Here is an 18,925-nt window from a genome sequence, read left to right as displayed (position 1 = left end):
CACCAGGGCTCCTAATTGTGTATGAGTGGGTCAATTTCTAGACTTTCTGATTTAATCTGTTGGTCAAAGTTTTTATCCTTGCACTAGTAAACGGTTATTTTTAAAATGACCTTAATAAGGATTTTGTAATTAATTCGGTATGCATTTCAAATCTGTGAGTTAACCTAACATCAACTTTTTTATTCCAGTGCTTTAAGGTAACTTAATTTTGGTATAAGCAAAAAAACAGTATTGAAATTTGTGTTCTTTTTATGAAATATAGGAAGGTAATTCTACATTTTTTGTTACTTTGGCAGGTTTGCATGGATGTGTTTAAGAAATATATAAGTATCAATGAGTTATGTTTGCTACAACGTGCAGGTATTAAACAATTGAATAGTTAATATAAATTCATTAATATGGGTGTTTCCAGCACTGCTATTGTGTCTCATAGTTTGAAAGTGAATTTAGTACCTTCTAGGTGTGAAAACTCAATGCCTTACCTAACATATGCCTTGGCTTAGAGTACTCAGAGAACATACAAAAGATACAAGTTTTGATCATAGAAATTTAAATTTAAAAGGGATTTGCTTCATGTATTTTAGATTTAATATTGGTAACATACAAAAATATTCCAGCTTACGAGAATAACAAGAGCTGAATCAGCTGTTGACTAAGGCATGAGCAGAGATTGTATTTCCTCCTTTGAGAATCAGAAACAGTTCTGGAAAGAAAAGTCCAGTAGTTACTGATCTGGTTCAATAGAGTTGTGTGCTTCTAGTCAAAAAAAAAAAAAGTAGAAGTACCCAGTTGTGATAAGATATTGGAGAAATGGCATTATGAATTATCGGAACTTTTTAAAAAAGTGTATCATTTCATATCAAAAGCTATTAAAATGTTCAAACTTTTTTTTACCCAACAGCCTAACCATAGGAGGTCATTTAAAAAGGAGAAATTGTACTGGTATTTTAGTCATTAAAATTTATAAAGAACTTAATGACAAAAAAGAGGAAGGTAGTGTCTCAGTTAGTGGACTGTTTGCACCCTGACTGACATAGATTGTTTCTAAATATCCTTTTTTTAAAACATTTTTTAAATATTTTATTAATAAGTTATAGTAGCAGACACTCAGAATTTCCCATGTTATCCGTTGGTCTGCTTCATAGACAGCTGTGTATATACTGAAGAGTGAATAGCAGCAAGAATTTATCTCTGTTTGGCCAGGCAAAACAGTTTTAGTATATAAAGGAGCTTTATAACAAAGTTGAATAATATTATACCATATTATTAAAGTATTTAAAAATTGTAACTTCAACATTAATTATTCTATTGTGCTGTTGAACTTTTATCAGTAGTTACTGACTTTCCCAAGCAACACCAGGTAATCCAGCTAGTAATAGATATTTCTAAGTAGAAATAAAACCGAAAATAATTTTTACCAAGGGCAGTTTTACCTAAGGTATACAGATTTTGACTAGGGAAATTTAAGAATGGAAAAAAAAAAAAATGAACTGATGCCAACTAAAATAATTTTAGTAAAAGCAGTGGGGAAAAAGTGGGCATGGTTTAACTATTGTATAGAAAATAAACTAAGGAATTGAACTGATACAAAGAAAATACTTTCTCAAAGGGAAATAATCATTGTTGTCATAATTTTTAGTAGGCCATCCATAATCATAAACTGGATCAAAACGTTAGAATTCAAACAACAAGAAGGGTTGTGTCAAAATAGTCTGCATCCATCTTCAGACTATATAGTTTTTCACAAGTGGGTAGGCCACTGCTCAAGACTGAAGTAGTTTCACTCCCTGGGAGACCATGATGTGTTTGGCAATCTAGACCTCTTCTTTGTAGATAGCACATGAGTCAGCTCCCAGGCTAGTGGTGAACATGCTTGGCTGATTTCAAATATTATTGCCTTTTTGACTTTTTGCTTAATTTATTTTTATTAAATATTTCTGATATTAGAAATGTGCCTTTCAAGAAAATCAGTTTATACTATTCTAAATATAGTACTTAGAATAGTATGTCCTGTATTTAAATAGAGAAAAATTGAGAAAGATGGATATCTTAAAAGCAGCAAATGACTTTATTTTCGTTTTCAGTAAACATGTTTATGGAGTACTACAGAAAGTTCCCTCCAGGTATACACTTTGAAGTACAAGTACTAAATGACCTTCTAAATTCTCTACTCAGACATTGTTTATTGAAAGAAGTATTTCAGGTAGTGAACTTCACCATAATGCTGAAAATGCTGGTAAGTAACCTACAAATACATATTTTTTAATTTAAAGTGAATTTCTGTGTTATATTTCTTTGGGTGTATAATTTAGCAGTTCCATTTCTGTGTTTGTTGAATACTTCCTAGAGAACACTTAGTTTAGCGTAAATGAGTTTGAGAAACTTAAGGAATACTGAAAGAAGACTTGAAAATGAGTATAATTTTTTGTTTGTTTTATCCAGCCTGCTCTGAAAGTATTACTAAACATATTTGAACGTGTGGCCACTATGAACTTCAGGAATGCTGTACCTGCTTTAATTGACATCTTTTGCAAGGTAGGGGTTGATTTTATCTCTTTTATTCTCTGATAATGAAGCACCAGGAAAATAATTATATTCTTAAGCCACTTCTCATTCATGTTATGGATGCCAAAGAATTCTACTTTCAGAAAAATTCTTTTTTACCTGAAACAGGTTTTATAAACAGACTCCAGTGGCTATCAAGCCCTCCCCTTAAATAAATAGTTCCGAGCCCTCTAGGTGACTGTTTTCTGATTTGCAAACTATAATCATCTCTACTGCTTAAGGATGAATAAAGAAAATTCTCTTTCCCCGAAAGACTTGAGGTATTTACAACAAAATAAATACACAAATTAACATATAAATAGAAGATCATGACCAAAACGAAAAAAGTAGAGTCAGAGAAATGTGGTAGCTAGGAATTAGTTTTAAATTTGCCTCTAAACAAAAAAGAGACATAAGAACATTTTATGGCTTTCATAAAAAAAATTAAAATATTGGCTTTTGATAAATATTTTCTAGTGTTTAGTACTCTTCAACCAGCCCACTTCAAAATAGGCCTAATAGCAGAAAAAGCCCCAGCTTTTTTTCTTTAGGAAGTAGTATTGGCACCACTCTAGTATATGAATAAATATTTGAGTGAATACTTCTAATTCCACATTACAAAACTTGACAGAATTACTTGCCTGGAAATTTTCCAAAGCAGAAGTTACTAGTCACCTATAGTACTTGTAGGAACTCAGTGAAAACCAAAAACCAAACCAAACCCACTGCCGTTGAGTTGATTCCGACTCATAGCGACCCTGTAGAACAGAGTAGAACTGCCCCATAGAGTTTCCAGGGAGCGCCTGGTGGATTTGAACTGCTGACCTCTTGTTTAGCAGCTGTACCACGTAACTGCTAAGCCACCAGGGTTTCCATGGAACTCAGTAAGGAGCCTATAAATTGTCTGATACTGAGTAACTTGGCTTTCTGCAAAACGTATTCCAATTACTGTACAAATAAATTTGCTAGTAATGGAGAATGTCTGACAAAGACAGTGATTTCATTTTTGCATGGTTAATATAGAGTCATTATTTCCAGAAGTTGTTTGATACTAGTACCACTTTCCCTGTTGAGACTATTTTAGAGTTCAGTGGTGATGAAAACCATATAATTACCATAGAGGAAGATGCTTTTCCTTTCTTGCTAGAGCAGTGTATCACATCCTCTTCTAATCAGCATATATATCATTAAGAAAGGAGAAGTTAACAGCTTGTCTTATACTGCTTTAGGTTGTTGCCTAGTTTGTCAGCAAACAATTTCTATTTACCCTGGTTTTTGAGCATTGTTAGAAAGCAGAGTTTTTAAAGTATGTCATTAACCAGAAAACTAAACTGTTGTCTTGTACGTTTGGCCTTGTCCATTTAGTCAAAAATCACTGCATGGTCAGTGAAATTTATAGATAAACCAACAGTGGTCCTTTTGAATGTGGTGGAGCCTAACAGTAAATAGTCTTGGTGCTTACTTCTTTACTTCATGAGGTTTGGAAAACTACCTGTCAAGGTAGTGAGTTGGCTGATTTAGGAGATGAGCTGTTTTCCTTTTTTAAGGTGAAATAGAATACTCTTTGAATCCAGAGGATCTAATATAACTAGTTTAAGGATTAGAGCAGGCTTTGTTTAGAACAGACTTTAGGCAGTTATTTTTACAAAGTTTTCACCAAAATTTTTTTAAGTTGTTTAATCATTTGGGCTAGGTTGGGAGTTTCTAGGACCCATTTAAAAGGGATGAGTCGGAATCGACTCAAGGGCAACGAGTTGGTTTATTTGCTTTGGTTAGTGCCACCAGGTTTGAGACCATCTCCCTGAGAATCCAAAGATAGGGAAATTCTCTCAGCAGCATTTTACCTTATCCTTCATTAAAAGAAATTTTGTCTCAGAATATACATGAATTACAAATTCTGACAGCCAAATTATAGAGTTTTACACTGAGGTTTATCTTACTTATGTTTTTAAGGGCAATAAAAAGTATTAAATTAGAGTATTCTAATTTTTTTTTTTTTAGTGTATTTCAAGGTAGTTCCCCCCCCACCCCACACACACACTGTTTCCTACCATTGTGTTATCCTACCCTAAATTCTTATTTCCTGGTGCTCCTTTTAAATATAGATTGGGGAGGCAAGGCATACATTATCCCAGACATCCAAAATCATTTTGATATTTAAGTAATTCCTAAAATGGGGAAATTTCCTGAAAGCTAGAATGGAATCATAAAAGAGTCCCAGGAAAGATGTTGCTTACGGAATCTCAAAACAAACCCATTACCATCAAGTCAATTCCGACTCATAGCGACACAATAGGACAGAGTAGAACTGCCCCATAGGGCTTCCAAGGAGTGGCTGGTGGATTTGAACTGCCAACCTTTTGGTTAGCAGCCAAGCTCTCAACCACTGCACCACAGAATCTCAAACACCCCTCAATTGACTCAGTCTTAACTTCCTAATCTTACCGGTGCCAGCCCGTGTCCAGAGTAGTATTGGAGGACCTAGTCATAACACCTTTGGGCAGAGACCAGTAGGATTATTTGAGGCAGCTAGTAAGACCAAAAAAAAAATAAACCAAACCCAGTGCCGTTGAGTTGGTTCCGACTCATAGCAACCCTATAGGACAGAGTAGAACTGCCCCATAGAGTTTCCAAGGAGTGCCTGGTGGATTCGAACTGCCAACCCTTTGGTTAGCAGCTGTAGCGCTTAACTACTATGCCACCAGGGTTTCCTAGCAGCCAGGTCAAAACCCTGTACCTGCCTTGCCCTTCCCAGGAAATATCATGTCTTAGAAGACCTGTCAGAAAAGGCCTGCCCCTCATCCATTTATTTTCACACCAGAAGCATCCAGATACTCTCTTGTTAACTTTCTCGATTGAAGCTGGGGACAATTGATGTTTAAAAGTGAAATCAGTGATTATTTGATTCTTCTCTAGGCCAGGCCCTGGGTGAGCCACAAGAGAAATACCTCTCAGGAAGTTTATAGTCAGGGACGAGGTGTAAACACCAGTGCCTATAGTAAAAGACAGACTGAGTACCAAACAAGAGGTACGGTGATAAAGTGGTGGAGATAACTTAGAGAGTAGGAAAAAAATAATTAGAATCAAATTTTGAATTCAAAATTACTGTTTTCATTTTTGTTTTTGAAATCTTGGAATAGGGTATCTTATTGTGGTTCTCAAATATTTGAAGCAAATATGCTCCAAATTTTTTAAGTATTTTAATTTTACTTGTCTCCATGTTTTACTTTGTTCATCAGTCTTTTAGTGCTTTCACACACATCAATTTCCCTACTCTTTGACATTTTTACAAGAATGATTATTTTTCTTCTCTGCAGCTTGTTGAGGCTGGGATGGTACTTGACCCAGAACACTTTAACTATATTGTTAAGCTCTTATACCAAGTACAGGCTTCCAAACAAGAAATAACTGCAGTTCTGGAAATGAAATCCAGGTGAGAAAAAGCATTATAATTAAGGCTGAAATGTATGTATTTTGATGAGAATTTATAAAGAGTGAAGTGGTATACTTATCACTGTTCATATGTCTGAACACCTGGATAGTTGCCCATTGTTAACCATTCTCCCACTTCTTGATTATATCCTATCTTAGTCAAGCTGCCTTTAGCCAGCTTTCCTGGCCAGCCTCACTAAGTCTTTCTCAGTACTTCATTTCATCTCAACATTTTGATGCATCAAGTATAAAAGGAGCCTGTTTTATTCTGTATTTCACAGCTTAGTTAATTCCACTTAAAACACTCACTTTTACGTATAGGTTGTTGTTGTTAGCTGCTGTCAACTTGGTCTCTGACTCATGGCAACCCCGTGCACAGTGGAACAAAACCTGCCTGGCTCTTGCACCGTGCCCATGACCAGTTGTAGATTGAACTATTGTGATCCATCGTGTTTTCACTGGCTGATTTTTAGAAGTGGATCACCAGGCATTTCTTCTTAATATGTGTAAAATACCAGCTGCAGTTGAGTTGATTCTGACTCATGGCGACCCCATGTGTGTCAGAGCAGAACTGTGCTCCACAGGGTTTTCCACAGCTGATTTTTCTAAAGTAGACCTTTAGGCCTTTCTTCTGAGGAACCTCTAAGTGGACTTGAACTTCCAACCTTTGGGTTAGCAGCCAGCCAAGCACATTAACTATTTGTAACACCCATCCTACATGTATATAAATTACCTTAATTCTTTTTTTCTCTTTCACTCGCTTCTTGCCATGTTAACCCATTGCCCTTGAGTTGATTCTGACTCATAACAACCATATAGGACAGAGTAGAACCACCCTCATAGAGTTTCCAAGGATGGTAGATCCTAAGTGCCGATGTTTTGGTTAACCGCCATAGCACTTAACCACTGTGCCACCAGGGTTTCCCTCTTGCTACGTTAGCTTAATGAAATACCTTAATGCCTCTCCATCACGTTCTCTATTTAGCTAATGGGCCTCCAAGGGACTTTTTTTTAACCTTTGGTAATTATAAGAGTAGTACCGTTAAGTAAAAAGAAAGCCATTAATTTTAAAAGTTGTTACTAAAGTATAGCATACATAGAGAAAAGTGTACAAATCTTTAAGTATTTAAATGAACCATAACTTTTTAAATTTATTCAGTTTTTTGTTGTTGAAAATGTACACATCAGAACATACACCAGCTCAACAATTTCTACATGTATAATTCATTGACATTGAGTACATTCTTCAAGTGTTGCAACCATTTTCACCCTCCTTTTCTGAATTGTTCCTCCCACCTTAACATAAACTCACTACTCCCTAAGTTTCCTATCTCACTTTCGAGTTGTTGTCAGTTTAATCCCATATAGGTAGTTCTTCAAAAGAGCACAATGCCAAGGCAGACATTCTTTACTAATTAAGCTAAACTATTGTTTGCTTTAAAGAAGACTTTGATTATATTCATAGTGTTGTTTAACCATCACCACTGTTCCCAAAATTTTTCATTATCCCAAACAGAAACTCATATCCATTAAACAGTAACTCCCCATTCCTCCTTACCCCCAGCCATTAGTAACTACTAATCAACTTTCTATCTCTATGCATTTGCCTTTTCTATATATTTTATGTAAGTGGAATCCTGTAGTATTTGTCCTTTTGTGTCTGATTTCTTTCACTTGGTATAATGTTTTCAAGGTTTATCCATGTTATAGTATGTTATAGTATGTGTTAGAACTTCATTTCTCTTTATGGCGATATAATATTTCATTGTATGTCTATACCCCATTTTGTTTATCCATTTCATTCATCTGTTGATGGACTCTTGGGTTGTTTCCACCTTTTGGATATTGTGAATAATGCTGCAGTGAATATTGGTGTGCAAGTATCTTTTTGAGTTCCTGCATTCAGTTCTTTTGGATACGTAATCAGGAGCAGTGAAATTGCTGGATCGTATGGTAATTCTATGTTTAACTTTTTGAGAAACCACCAGACTGTTTTCCACAGTGGCTGTACCATATCACAGTGCCACCAGCAATAGATAAAAGTTCCAGTTTTTCCCCATCTTTGCTAGCGCTTATTGTTCTCTGTCTTTTGATAATAGCCATCCTAGTGAGTGTGAAGTGGTATCCGATCGCGGTTTTTATTTTTATTTTTTAAATAATATTTTATTGTATTTTTAGTGAAAGTTTACACAGCAAATTGGGTTCCCATTTAACAATTTCTACACAGATTCTTCAGTGATGTTAGTTACATTTTTCACAAAGTATCAGCATTCTCATTATTTCCATTCTGGTTGTTCTGTTTCTAGTAATCAAGTTTCCCTGCCCCATTACCTTCTCATCTTTCCTTTAGAGTAGTTGTTGATTCATTTGGTTCATTGTGATTTTGATTTGCATTTCCCTAATGACTAATGACATTGAGCATCTTTTCACATGCTTGTTGGCCATTTATGTATCTACTTTGGAGAAATATCTGTTCAGGTTCTTCGCCCATTTTTTAAATTGGGTTTGTCATTTTGTTCAGTTGTAGGGGTCCTTTATATATTCTGGATATTAAAACAGATTATTATCAGATATATAGTTGCTAGATATTTTCTGTCAATCTGTAGGTTTTCTCTTCGTTTTGTTGATAAAGTCCTTTGATGCGTAAAATTTTTAATTTTGATAAAGTCTAATTTATTCTGTCTTGTTCGTGCTTTTGGTGTCAAATTTAAGAATCCATTATCAGAAACAAAGTCTTAAAGCTTTGCCCCTGTGTTTTTGTTCTAAGAGTTTTACGGTTTTAGTTTTTATATTTAGGTCCTTGATACATTATGAGTTAATTTTCGTGTGAGATATAGATCCTCTTTGCCTACTTTTTTAATTGGGTTATTTGTATTTTTGTTGAGTTGTAGAAGTTCTTTGTATGATCTAGAATATTTCATATTTGAATGTTCCTAACACTTTAATTATTCAATGCCAGGCTTTAGAAATGAGTTTTGGTTTTTGTTTCCTTTGAATGGAAGTGAGTTTTAATGGACATTCATACTTTGATTTTGATTTTACTTTTTATTTAGCTAGTTTAAAGTACCACCATGTATCTGTCAGTTTGTCATACTGTGGTGGCTTGCATGTTGCTATGATACTAGAAGCTTTGCCACTGGTCAGGGTCACCCTTGGTGGACAGGCTTCAGCTTAGCTTCCAGACTGAGACAGACTAGGAAGAAGGACCTGGCAGTCTTCTTCTGAAAAAATTGGCTAGTGAAAACCTTATTAATAGCAGCAGTACATTGTCTAATATAGTACCAGAAGATGAGTCCCTCAGGTTGGAAGGCATTCAAAGTACAACTGGGGGAAGCGCCGCTTCCTCAAAGTAGAGCGGACCTTGATGATGGGGATGGAGTCAAGCTTTCAGGACCTTCATTTGCTGATGTGGCATGATTGAAAGTGAAAAGAAAGCTGCAAACATCCATTAATATTTGGAATGTGGAATGTTTAAAGTATGAATCTAGGAAAACTAAAAGTCCACATGTATGAAATGGAATGCATAAACATTGATATCCCAGGCGTTAGCGAGATGAAATGGATTGGTATTAGCTATTTTGAATCAGACAGTCGTATGGTTTGATATGCCAAGAATGACAAATTGAAGAGAAATGGCACTACATTATCGTCAAAAAGAACATTTCAGGATCTGTCCTGAAGCACAGCGCTGTCAGTGATAGGAAGACCAGTTAATACAAGTATTATTTAAATTTATGCACCAACCACTAAGGCCAAAGTTCAAGAAATTGAAGATTTTTACCAACTTCTGCATTTGGAAATTGATCAGACATGCAATCAAGATGCATTGATAATTACTGGTGATTGGAATGCAGAAGTTGGAAACAAAGAAGGATGATTGGTAGTTGGAAGATATAGCCTTGATGATAGAAACGACGCTGAAGACCGCATGGTAGAATTTTCAAGACCAGCAGTTTCTTCATTGCAAATACGTTTTTTCAACAACATAAACAGTAACTATACACAAGGAGGAAACCCTGGTGGCGTAGTGGTTAAGTGCCACGGCTGCTAACCAAAAGGTCAGCAGTTTGAATCCACCAGGCACCCCTTGGAAACTCTATGGGGCAGTTCTACTCTGTCATGTAGGGTAGCTATGAGTCGGAATCGACTTCAACGGTAGTGGGTTTTGTTTTTTTGGTGGTTTATACACAAGGACCTCACTGGGTGTAATACACAGTAATCAAATCAACTACCTCTCTGGAAAGAGATGATGGAAAAGCTCAATGTCATCAGTGAGAACAAGGCCAGGGCCAACTGTTGAACAGACCTTCAATTGCTCATATGCAAAGTTCAAGCTGAAGTTGAAGAAAATTAGAGCAAGTCAACAAGAACCAATGTACAACCTTGAGCATATTCCACCTGACTTTAGAGACCATCTCAAGAATAGATTTGACGCATCAAACAGTAATGACACCAAGGACATCATCCGTGAAGAAAGCAAGAGGTCATTAAAAAGACAAGAAAGAAAGACTGAAAAGACCAAAATGGATGTCCGAAGAGACAAAGTTGATCTTGAATGTCAAGTAGCTAAAGCAAAAGGAAGAAATGATGAAGTAAAATAGCTGAACATAAGATTTCAAAGGGCAGCTCAAGAAGACAAAATGAAGAATTCTAATGACATGTGCAAAGACCTGAAGGTAGAAAACCAAGGAAGAACACGCTTGACATTTCTCAAACTAAAAGAACTGAAGAAAAAATTCAAGCGTCGAGTTGCAACATTGAAGGATTCTATGGGGAAAATAGTAAACGACGCAGGAAGCATCAAAAGAAAATGGAAAAAATACACAGTCACTGTTCCAAAAAGAACTGGTCAACATTCAGCCATTTTGGAAGGTAGTATATGATCAAGAACCAATGGTACTGAAGGAAGAGGTCCAAGCAGCACTGAAGGCATTGGTGAAAAACGAGGCTCCAGCAATTGACAGAATACCAATTGAGATGTTTCACCAAATGAATGCAGCACTGGAAGCACTCACTCATCTATGCCAAGAAATTTGGAAGACAGTTACCTTGCCAGTCGACTGGAAGAGATCCATATTTGTACCAATTCCAAAGAAAAGAGATCCAACAGAATGTGTAAATTATTAACCAGTATCATTAGTATCACACACAAGTAAAATTTTCTTGAAGATCGTTCAAAATCAGTTACAAGAGTACATTGACAGAGAACTGCCAGAAAGTCAAGCTGGATTCAGAAGAGGCAGTGGAACAAGGGATATCGTTGCTGATGTCAGATGTATCCTGGCTGAAAGCAGAGAATACCAGAAAGATGTTCACCTGTGTTTTATTGACTCTGCAGAGCCATTTGACTGTGTGGATCGTAACAAATTATGGATAACATTGTGAAGAATGGAAATTCTAAAACACTTAATCGTGCTCCTGAGGAACCTGTACTTAGATCAAGAGGCACTCATTCAAACCGAACAAGAGGATATTGTGTGGTTTAAAGTCAGGAAAGGGGCGCGTCAGGGTTGTGTCCTTTCACCATACTTAATCTGTATGCTGAGCAAATAATCCAAGGTGCCGAACTATATGAAGAAGAATGGATCGTCACGACTGGAAGAAGACTCATTAACAACCTGCATTATGCAGATGACACAGCCTTGCTTGCTGTAAGTGAAAAGGATATGAAGCACTTATTGATGAAGTTCAAAGACCACAACCTTCAGTGTGGGTTATACCTCAACATAAAGACAACAAAAGTTCTCACAGGTGGACCGATAAGCAACATCATGATAAACGGAGAAAAGATTGAAGTTGTCAAGGATTTCATTTTACTTGGGTCCGCAATTAACGCCCATGGAAAAAGCAGTTAGGAAATCAGATGATACATTGCATTGGGCAAATCAGCTGTAATAGATCTCTTTAAAGTGTTAAAAAAAAAAAAAAAAAGCAAAGATGTCACTATAAGGACTAGGGTGCACCTGACCCAAGCCATGGTGTTTTCTATCTTCTCATATGCGTGTGAAGGCTGGACAGTGAATAAGGAAAACCAAAGAAGAATTGATGCCTTTGAATCATGGTGTTGGTGAAGAATATTGAATATACCTTGGGCTGCCAGAAGAATGAACAAATCTGTCTTCGAATAGGTACAACCAGCATGCTCATTAGAAGCAAGGATGGCAAGACTTCACCTCACATACTTTGGATATGTTATCGGAGGGACCAGTCCCTGGAGAAGGACATCATGCTTGGTAAAATAGAGGGTCAGCAAAAAAGAGGAAGACCCTTAATCAGATGGATTGACACAGTGGCTGCAACAATGGACTCAAACATAGCAATGATTGTGAGGATGGTACAGGACCAGGCTGTGTTTTGTTCTGTTGTACGTTGTGTTGCTATGAGTCAGAATCGACTCAATGGCACCTAACAACATAACAAGTTTAAAGTGAATTTGAAAGTTTCGCACTTTTAGTAGATAAAGATGGTTCAGCAAATTTTAATGTTTTACCTTCAGGAAACCAGTAAGAATTTAAGTATATTTACAATCTAGGACATTTAATAACAGAAATTCAATTTTTTTAATTTTTAGATAATCTCAGATTTATAAAGACATTGCAAAAATTAATGTAAAGGCTTCCTATCTATTCTTCACCCAGTGTCCTCTTTCATATTAACATCCTACATGGTAATAGTACCTATCAAAACCTAGAAATACTGTTAACTAACTGTAGACCTTTTCAGTGCATTATAGCAGGATGTACATGATATGTCAGTAATGTCTTATTACTGGTTATGTTAACGTTGACCACATAGTAAAATGATATCTACCAGCTTTCTCCACTGTAAAGTTACTGTTTTTCCCTTTGTAAATAATATCTTGGGGAAGACATTTGAACACTATGCAGTATCCTGTTTCTTCTCAAACTTTCATACATTTATATATTTTTTCATACATATTTAATACATTTTTTAGCAATTATCAGTGAATCTTGCCTGTAAGTTATTACTGTGGTATTTTCCTAGTGGTGATTTTGTATTTTCCTCATTCTTCTAAATTTATTAATTAGAATTGTTCAATAAGGAAGAGCTGTTTCTTTTCCCCTACTTATTTACTTACTCGATTATTTATAACAATATGATCTCACAAATACGTATTTTATTGTGTGGGTTATAATCTAATACTACCTGTCTTAGTTATCTAGTGCTACTATAACAGAAGTACCACAAGTGGACAGCTTTAACAAACAGAAGTTTATTCTTTTTACAGTCTAGTAGGCTAGAAGTCTGAATTCATGGTGTCAGCTCCAGGGGAAGTCTGTCTTTCTCTGTCAGCTCTGGAGCAAGGTCCTTGTCATCAATCTTCGCCTGGTCTGAGAGCTTCTCAGCGCAGGAACCTCAGGTCCAAAGGACACACTGTGTTCCTGGTGCTGCTTTCTTGATAGTATAAGGTCCTCATGTCTCTCTTAAGCAAATTTTAATGTTTTAAATTCAGGAAACCAGTAAGAATTTAAGCATGTTTATAATCTAGGACGTTTCATAACGGAAATTCAAGTCAGAAGAGATTGACTTAAGACACAACCTAATCTTGTAGATTGAGTCCTTCCTCATTAACATAACTGCCTATAATCCTGCATCATTAACATCATAGAGGTAGGATTTACAAAACATAGAAAAATTACATAAGATGACAAAATGGTAGACAATCACACAATACTGGGAATCACAACCTAGCCAAGTTGACACATGTTTTGGGGGGACATAATTCAGTCCATGACACTACCATTATTTATTTGGTTGCTCAATTTGTTCCAGATTTGCCTTTGGGAATTCTTTAGGTTGGTTCCTGTATTTTTTCTATATGCTCCCATCATTTTTCTAGTACTTCCTTATTTTATGGAGCCACAAGATATACAAGGCTCTCGTACTTGCCGTGCCTCAGCATTGGCAGCAACTTCTCCAAGGAGCTGTGGTTCTTTTTATTGGAGACTGGTATTTGGAAACTAAGATCTGAGTGCTAGGTGTGCTCATGCTGCAGGAGTATCATTGCATCTAGGCCTTCTCAGTGGACAGGGCTGAGAAGTAGGTGTATGTATACTAGCTGTACAGACAAACACAGAAGTATGTTTGTTACTATATCTATCTAATTGTATGTATATATAGGCCTTAGATCATACTGATAGTTCAGTTCCAGTCTAACACCACGGGTTCCTTCCGACCTTCCTCTTTTTCTTACTTGTAAATTCGTTCTCTGACAGTGAGAAATCTGGCTCTCATTATCTACAATATATTCACTCACTTATTGAGTTCTAATATTCACATAAAGGTAGTTTCAGAATTTGCTAACCCACCCCTCTGTGAAAAACATTTCCTATCTAGAGTACAGTATTTATATAAAGTTATTTTTGTCTTTAGCCCTACTATATTCAGCCAAAATCCTGTTTTCTAAGTTATTTAGGTTAGTTCTTTTCTTCCCATTCCCATGTAGTGTGATCATGTTATTCATTTGTTGTACACTTAGGTTTATCTGCCACTGTTTACATTTTTTGTTCTTCTCACATCCTAGTTGATTTTAATTATTTATTTGGGGAGATGTGTGAAACATTGCTATTTGTTCTAAGAGAAAAGCTATACTAAAGAGTATGCAATGAGAACTATTGGTGCTTCTTACCCTGCACCCCATACCCCTTCCTTCTTTCTTTCTACTCGTTTTCCAAACCCACACACTGGAAGTAACTAGGCTTTTTAGTTTCTGGTTTATCCTTTCTGTAATGAGTAGATGCATGTATATTTTCTTTTCTTTTATAATTGTTGTCGTTGAGAATGTATACAGTAGAATATATGCCAATTCAACAATTTGTGCATGTACAATTCAGTGATATTGATTACATGCTTCAAGTTGTACAACCATTCTCACCCTCCATTTGTGAATTGTTTCTCCCCTGTAAACATAAACTCACTGTCCCCTAAGTTTCCTATCTAGTCTTTCAGAGTTGCTGTTGTCAGTTTGATCCCATATAGATAGTTCTTAAAAGAGCACAATGCTCAAGGCATATGTATCAACTTCTTTCTTATGTAAAGGGTAGCATACAATAGATAGTTTTTTTCAGCTTTGCCTTTTTCATTTAACAGTGTATACTGGTGTCATGGATTGAATTGTGTCCCCCAAAAGTATGTGTCAACTTGGTTAGGCCATGATTCCCAGTATTGTTTGGTTGTCCTCCGTTTTGTGATTGTAATTTTATGTTAGAGAATTAGGGCAGGATTATAACACTCTTACCCAGGTCACATTCATGATCCAATGTGAAGGGAGTTTCCATGGAGTGTGGCCTACACCACCTTTTATCTCTCAAGAGAGAAAATGGAAAGGGAAGCAAGCAGAGAAGGGGGGCCTCATACCGCCAAGAAAGCAGTACCGGGAGCAGAGCACATCCTTTGGACCCAGGGTTCCTGCCCAGAGAAGCTCCTAGTCCAGGGGAAGATTGATGACAAGGATCTTCCTCCAGAGCTGACGGAGAGAGAAAGCCTTTCTCTGGACCTGACACCCTGAATTTGGACTTCTAGCCTACTAGACTGTGAGAAAATACATCTCTCTCGTTAAAGCCATCCATTTGTGGTATTTCTGTTATAGCAGCACTAGATGACTTAAGACAACTGGAAATCACTGTAAATCAGTTCGTAGAGAACTTCTCCATTCTTCTTTATAGCTGCGAAGTATTCCATCATGTGGATGTGCTATGGATTATTCAACCACTGTCTAGTGTATGGCATTAAGATTGTCCCCAATATTTTGCAATTATAAATAATGCTGCAGTGAATACCTTGAGCATATGTATTTTTGTATTGTTAGAAGTGTATCTTCAGGGTACGTTTCTAGAAGTAGAATTACTAGGTCAAAAAGTAAGAGCACTATAAAAAACTATACAAAGAGATATACTTAAAAACACTATAGATAATCAAAATAAAATTCTGAAAAATGTTCAGGTAAATCCCTCAGGAGAACAAGAAAAGGTAAACAGAGGAATGAGAAACTAGGAACAAACAGAAACCAGGTAATAAAATGGTAGACTTAAGACCTAATATCAGTAATTCCTTTCAGTGTAAATGTTCTAAACATAACTATTGAAAGAGATGTAAGAGTATGACCCAACTATATGCTCTCTGTAAGAAACTCACTCCCAATATAAAGATACAAGTAGGTTGAAAATAAAATGATAGAAAAACAAGACATGAGTGGCTATATTAACATCAGATAAAGCGTACTTCACAGCAAAGGAAATTACCAGGCACAAAAAGGAATTCTACATAATGATAAAATGGTCAGTATACCAAGAGGACATAGCAATTCTAAATGTGTATACACTAAACAACATAGCATCAAAATATATGAAACAAAACTGATAGAATGAAGAAGTAGATCTACAGTTATAGTTGGGGACTTTGACACACCTCTCTCAGCAATTGATAAAAACACCAGATGGGAAATTAACATGTATATGGAAGAACCGAACACCACAATTAACCAACAGGATCTAATAGACATTTGTCGTACCCAAAACCCACTGCCATCGAGTCAATTCCGACTCACAGTGACCCTATAGGACAGAGTAGAGCTGCCTGATAGAGTTTCCAAGGAGCACCTGGTGGATTTGAACTGCCAACCTCTTGGTTAGCAGCCGTAGCACTTAACCACAATGCCACCAGAGTTTCCATATCACTCCACCCTAAAATAGCAGAATATATTTTTTTGAAGCTCCTATGGGACATTCACTAAGATAGACCATATCCTGGATTATAAAACAAACTCTAACAAATTTAAAATAATTGAAATTATACAGAGTACATTCTCTGACCATAATGAAATCAAACTTGGAAATCAGTAATGGAAAGATAACAGAAAAATCTCCAAACACTCGGAAATTAAACAACACACTTCGAAATAATCCATGAATCAAGAGGAAGTCTCAAAAGAAATAAAGCTGAATAAAGGATTGTAATTAAGTAAAAATGAAAGTATTACATCACAGTTTGTGTGATGTAGCAAAAGCAATGCTAAGAGGAAAATTGATAGCACTAAATCTAAGTTCCTACCACAGGAAGCAAGAAAAATAAGAGCAAAATAAACTCAGTGAAAGCACAGAAAGGAAATGATAAAGACACCTGGAAGCAGTGAAGCTGAGAACAGAAAAACAATGAAGAAAATGAAACAAAGTTGGTTCTTTTGAAAATACCAGTAGAACTGAGAAACCTCTGCCAAGACTGGTGAAGATAAAAAAAGATAGGAGACAGAAATTACCAATATTAGGAATGGAATGGGTTATCAGTATACATCCTGCAACCCTTAGAAGGGTAATAAGGGATTAATTGAAATGACACTACACACATCACCTCAACAACTTAGATTAAATTAAGCAATTCTTGAAAAGAAAACCAGAGAGAGTATCTCCCCCACCAAAAAAGGAGAAAACTATAAACCAGTATCTGTCATGAATTTAGATACAGAATGCTAGCCTATCCACTCACAACAACATATAAAAAGAATTATACACCATGTCCAAATGTAGTGTATGGTTTAATACTTGAAAATCAATCAGTGTAATCCACCACATCAACGTAAGGAGGAAAATTACGTGATCATATCAATTGGTACAGAAAAGGCATTTAACGAAATTCAGCACCCATACATGATAAAAAGGAGCCCTGGTGGTGCAGTAGTTAAGAGCTCGTCTGCTAACAAAGAGGTTGACAGAATCCACCAGCCACTCCTTGGAAACCGTATGGAGCAGTCGTACTTTGTCATATAAGGTCATTGAGTCGAAATCGACTGGAAAGCAGTGGATTTGGTTTTGGTTTATACATGATAAAAAAAAAAACTCTTAGCAAATTGGGAATAGAGGAAGAATTCTCCAACCTGATAAAGAGCACTTATTAAGAAATCTACAGCTAACGTCATACTTAAAGACTGAATACTTTCATTTTAAGATGGAGAAAAGACAGGGATGTCTGCTCACACCACTCTTAGTCAGCCTTGCACTGAAAATCCTCGTCAGCGCAAAGGCTTATAATTAATTCTTCATTTTTGAGGTAATCTTGTCCTTTTCTTCCATTTCCTTCCTGAGTTCAATCAGTTCTCTCTGCATTTCACCCACTTTTGCTCATTTCTGTTTTTAGTTTTTGCATGTCTGATCCAAAGTAGATTTTTTATATCCTCAGATGCTTATCTGAGTATTTTTAAATCTGTTTAGAGCACTGACTTAGTTTTTTCCTACTTCGTGCTTGTTTCTCAAAGGAAAGTTTTCTCAATTGATATGTGTAAAATTTTGTTTCCTGATTTTCTACAACTCTGCGTGGACTTTTTGTTCCTTTTTATGATGGTTGAGTGTTTTACAATTCTCCTAGTATAATAACGCCCTCTTCTGTCTGTATAGGAAAATCCAGTGGTTAAGAGCTATGGCTGCTAACCAAAAGGTCAGCAGTTCAGAGCCACCAGGCGCTCGTTGGACACTGTATGGGGCAGTTCTACTCTGTCCAGTAGGGCCGCTACAAGTCAGAATCGACTCAACGGCAGCAGGTTCTTTTTGGGTTTCACGGGGGTTTTGTGTTTGTCTTGGTGATGGAGCTATGATACTTGTAATTTTATGGTTCTCTTTTGTCTTACAGGGCCCTAAGTTTTCTTCCTTTTCTTCTTTTCCTATTTCCGCTTGCCAAAGGGTGCTTCTCTCTCCGTTTTTCTCTTTTCCTTTCCCAGAAGCTATGCATTTTTAAGGTCTTCTGATTTGCCTGGACACTTTTTTTTAGCATTTTCAGTACTTATATTTTTGAATCAGTGTTATGTCCCTTTGGTAACTTTCCTCTTCTGTTCTTCCCGCAGGTTTTTTTGTGTGATAACTTGCTTTGTGTTGTTTTGGCCTGTCTTTGTTTGCCACAAATCCTTATGCATCACTGAGTGTGGGTTGGGAGAGGCAGAGAT

At 36.4% G+C, this 18,925-nt stretch overlaps 1 protein-coding gene across 1 annotated transcript in view; it reads left to right on the top strand.

The window, feature by feature from the left end:
- TOPAZ1 (testis and ovary specific TOPAZ 1) overlaps window positions 1–18,925 on the top strand; it is a 78,777-nt gene that overhangs the window by 28,739 nt on the left and 31,113 nt on the right. The window contains exons 9-12 of the mRNA XM_064274251.1: window positions 297–360; window positions 2,085–2,236; window positions 2,443–2,535; window positions 5,862–5,977. Coding sequence (XP_064130321.1) covers window positions 297–360; window positions 2,085–2,236; window positions 2,443–2,535; window positions 5,862–5,977 — 425 coding nt within the window. The remainder of the gene's footprint in view (window positions 1–296; window positions 361–2,084; window positions 2,237–2,442; window positions 2,536–5,861; window positions 5,978–18,925) is intronic.

This window comes from Loxodonta africana, chromosome 22, assembly GCF_030014295.1.
Source record: "Loxodonta africana isolate mLoxAfr1 chromosome 22, mLoxAfr1.hap2, whole genome shotgun sequence".
Taxonomy (NCBI): Eukaryota; Metazoa; Chordata; class Mammalia; order Proboscidea; family Elephantidae; genus Loxodonta; species Loxodonta africana.
This window is presented reverse-complemented; position numbering and strand designations above follow the sequence as displayed.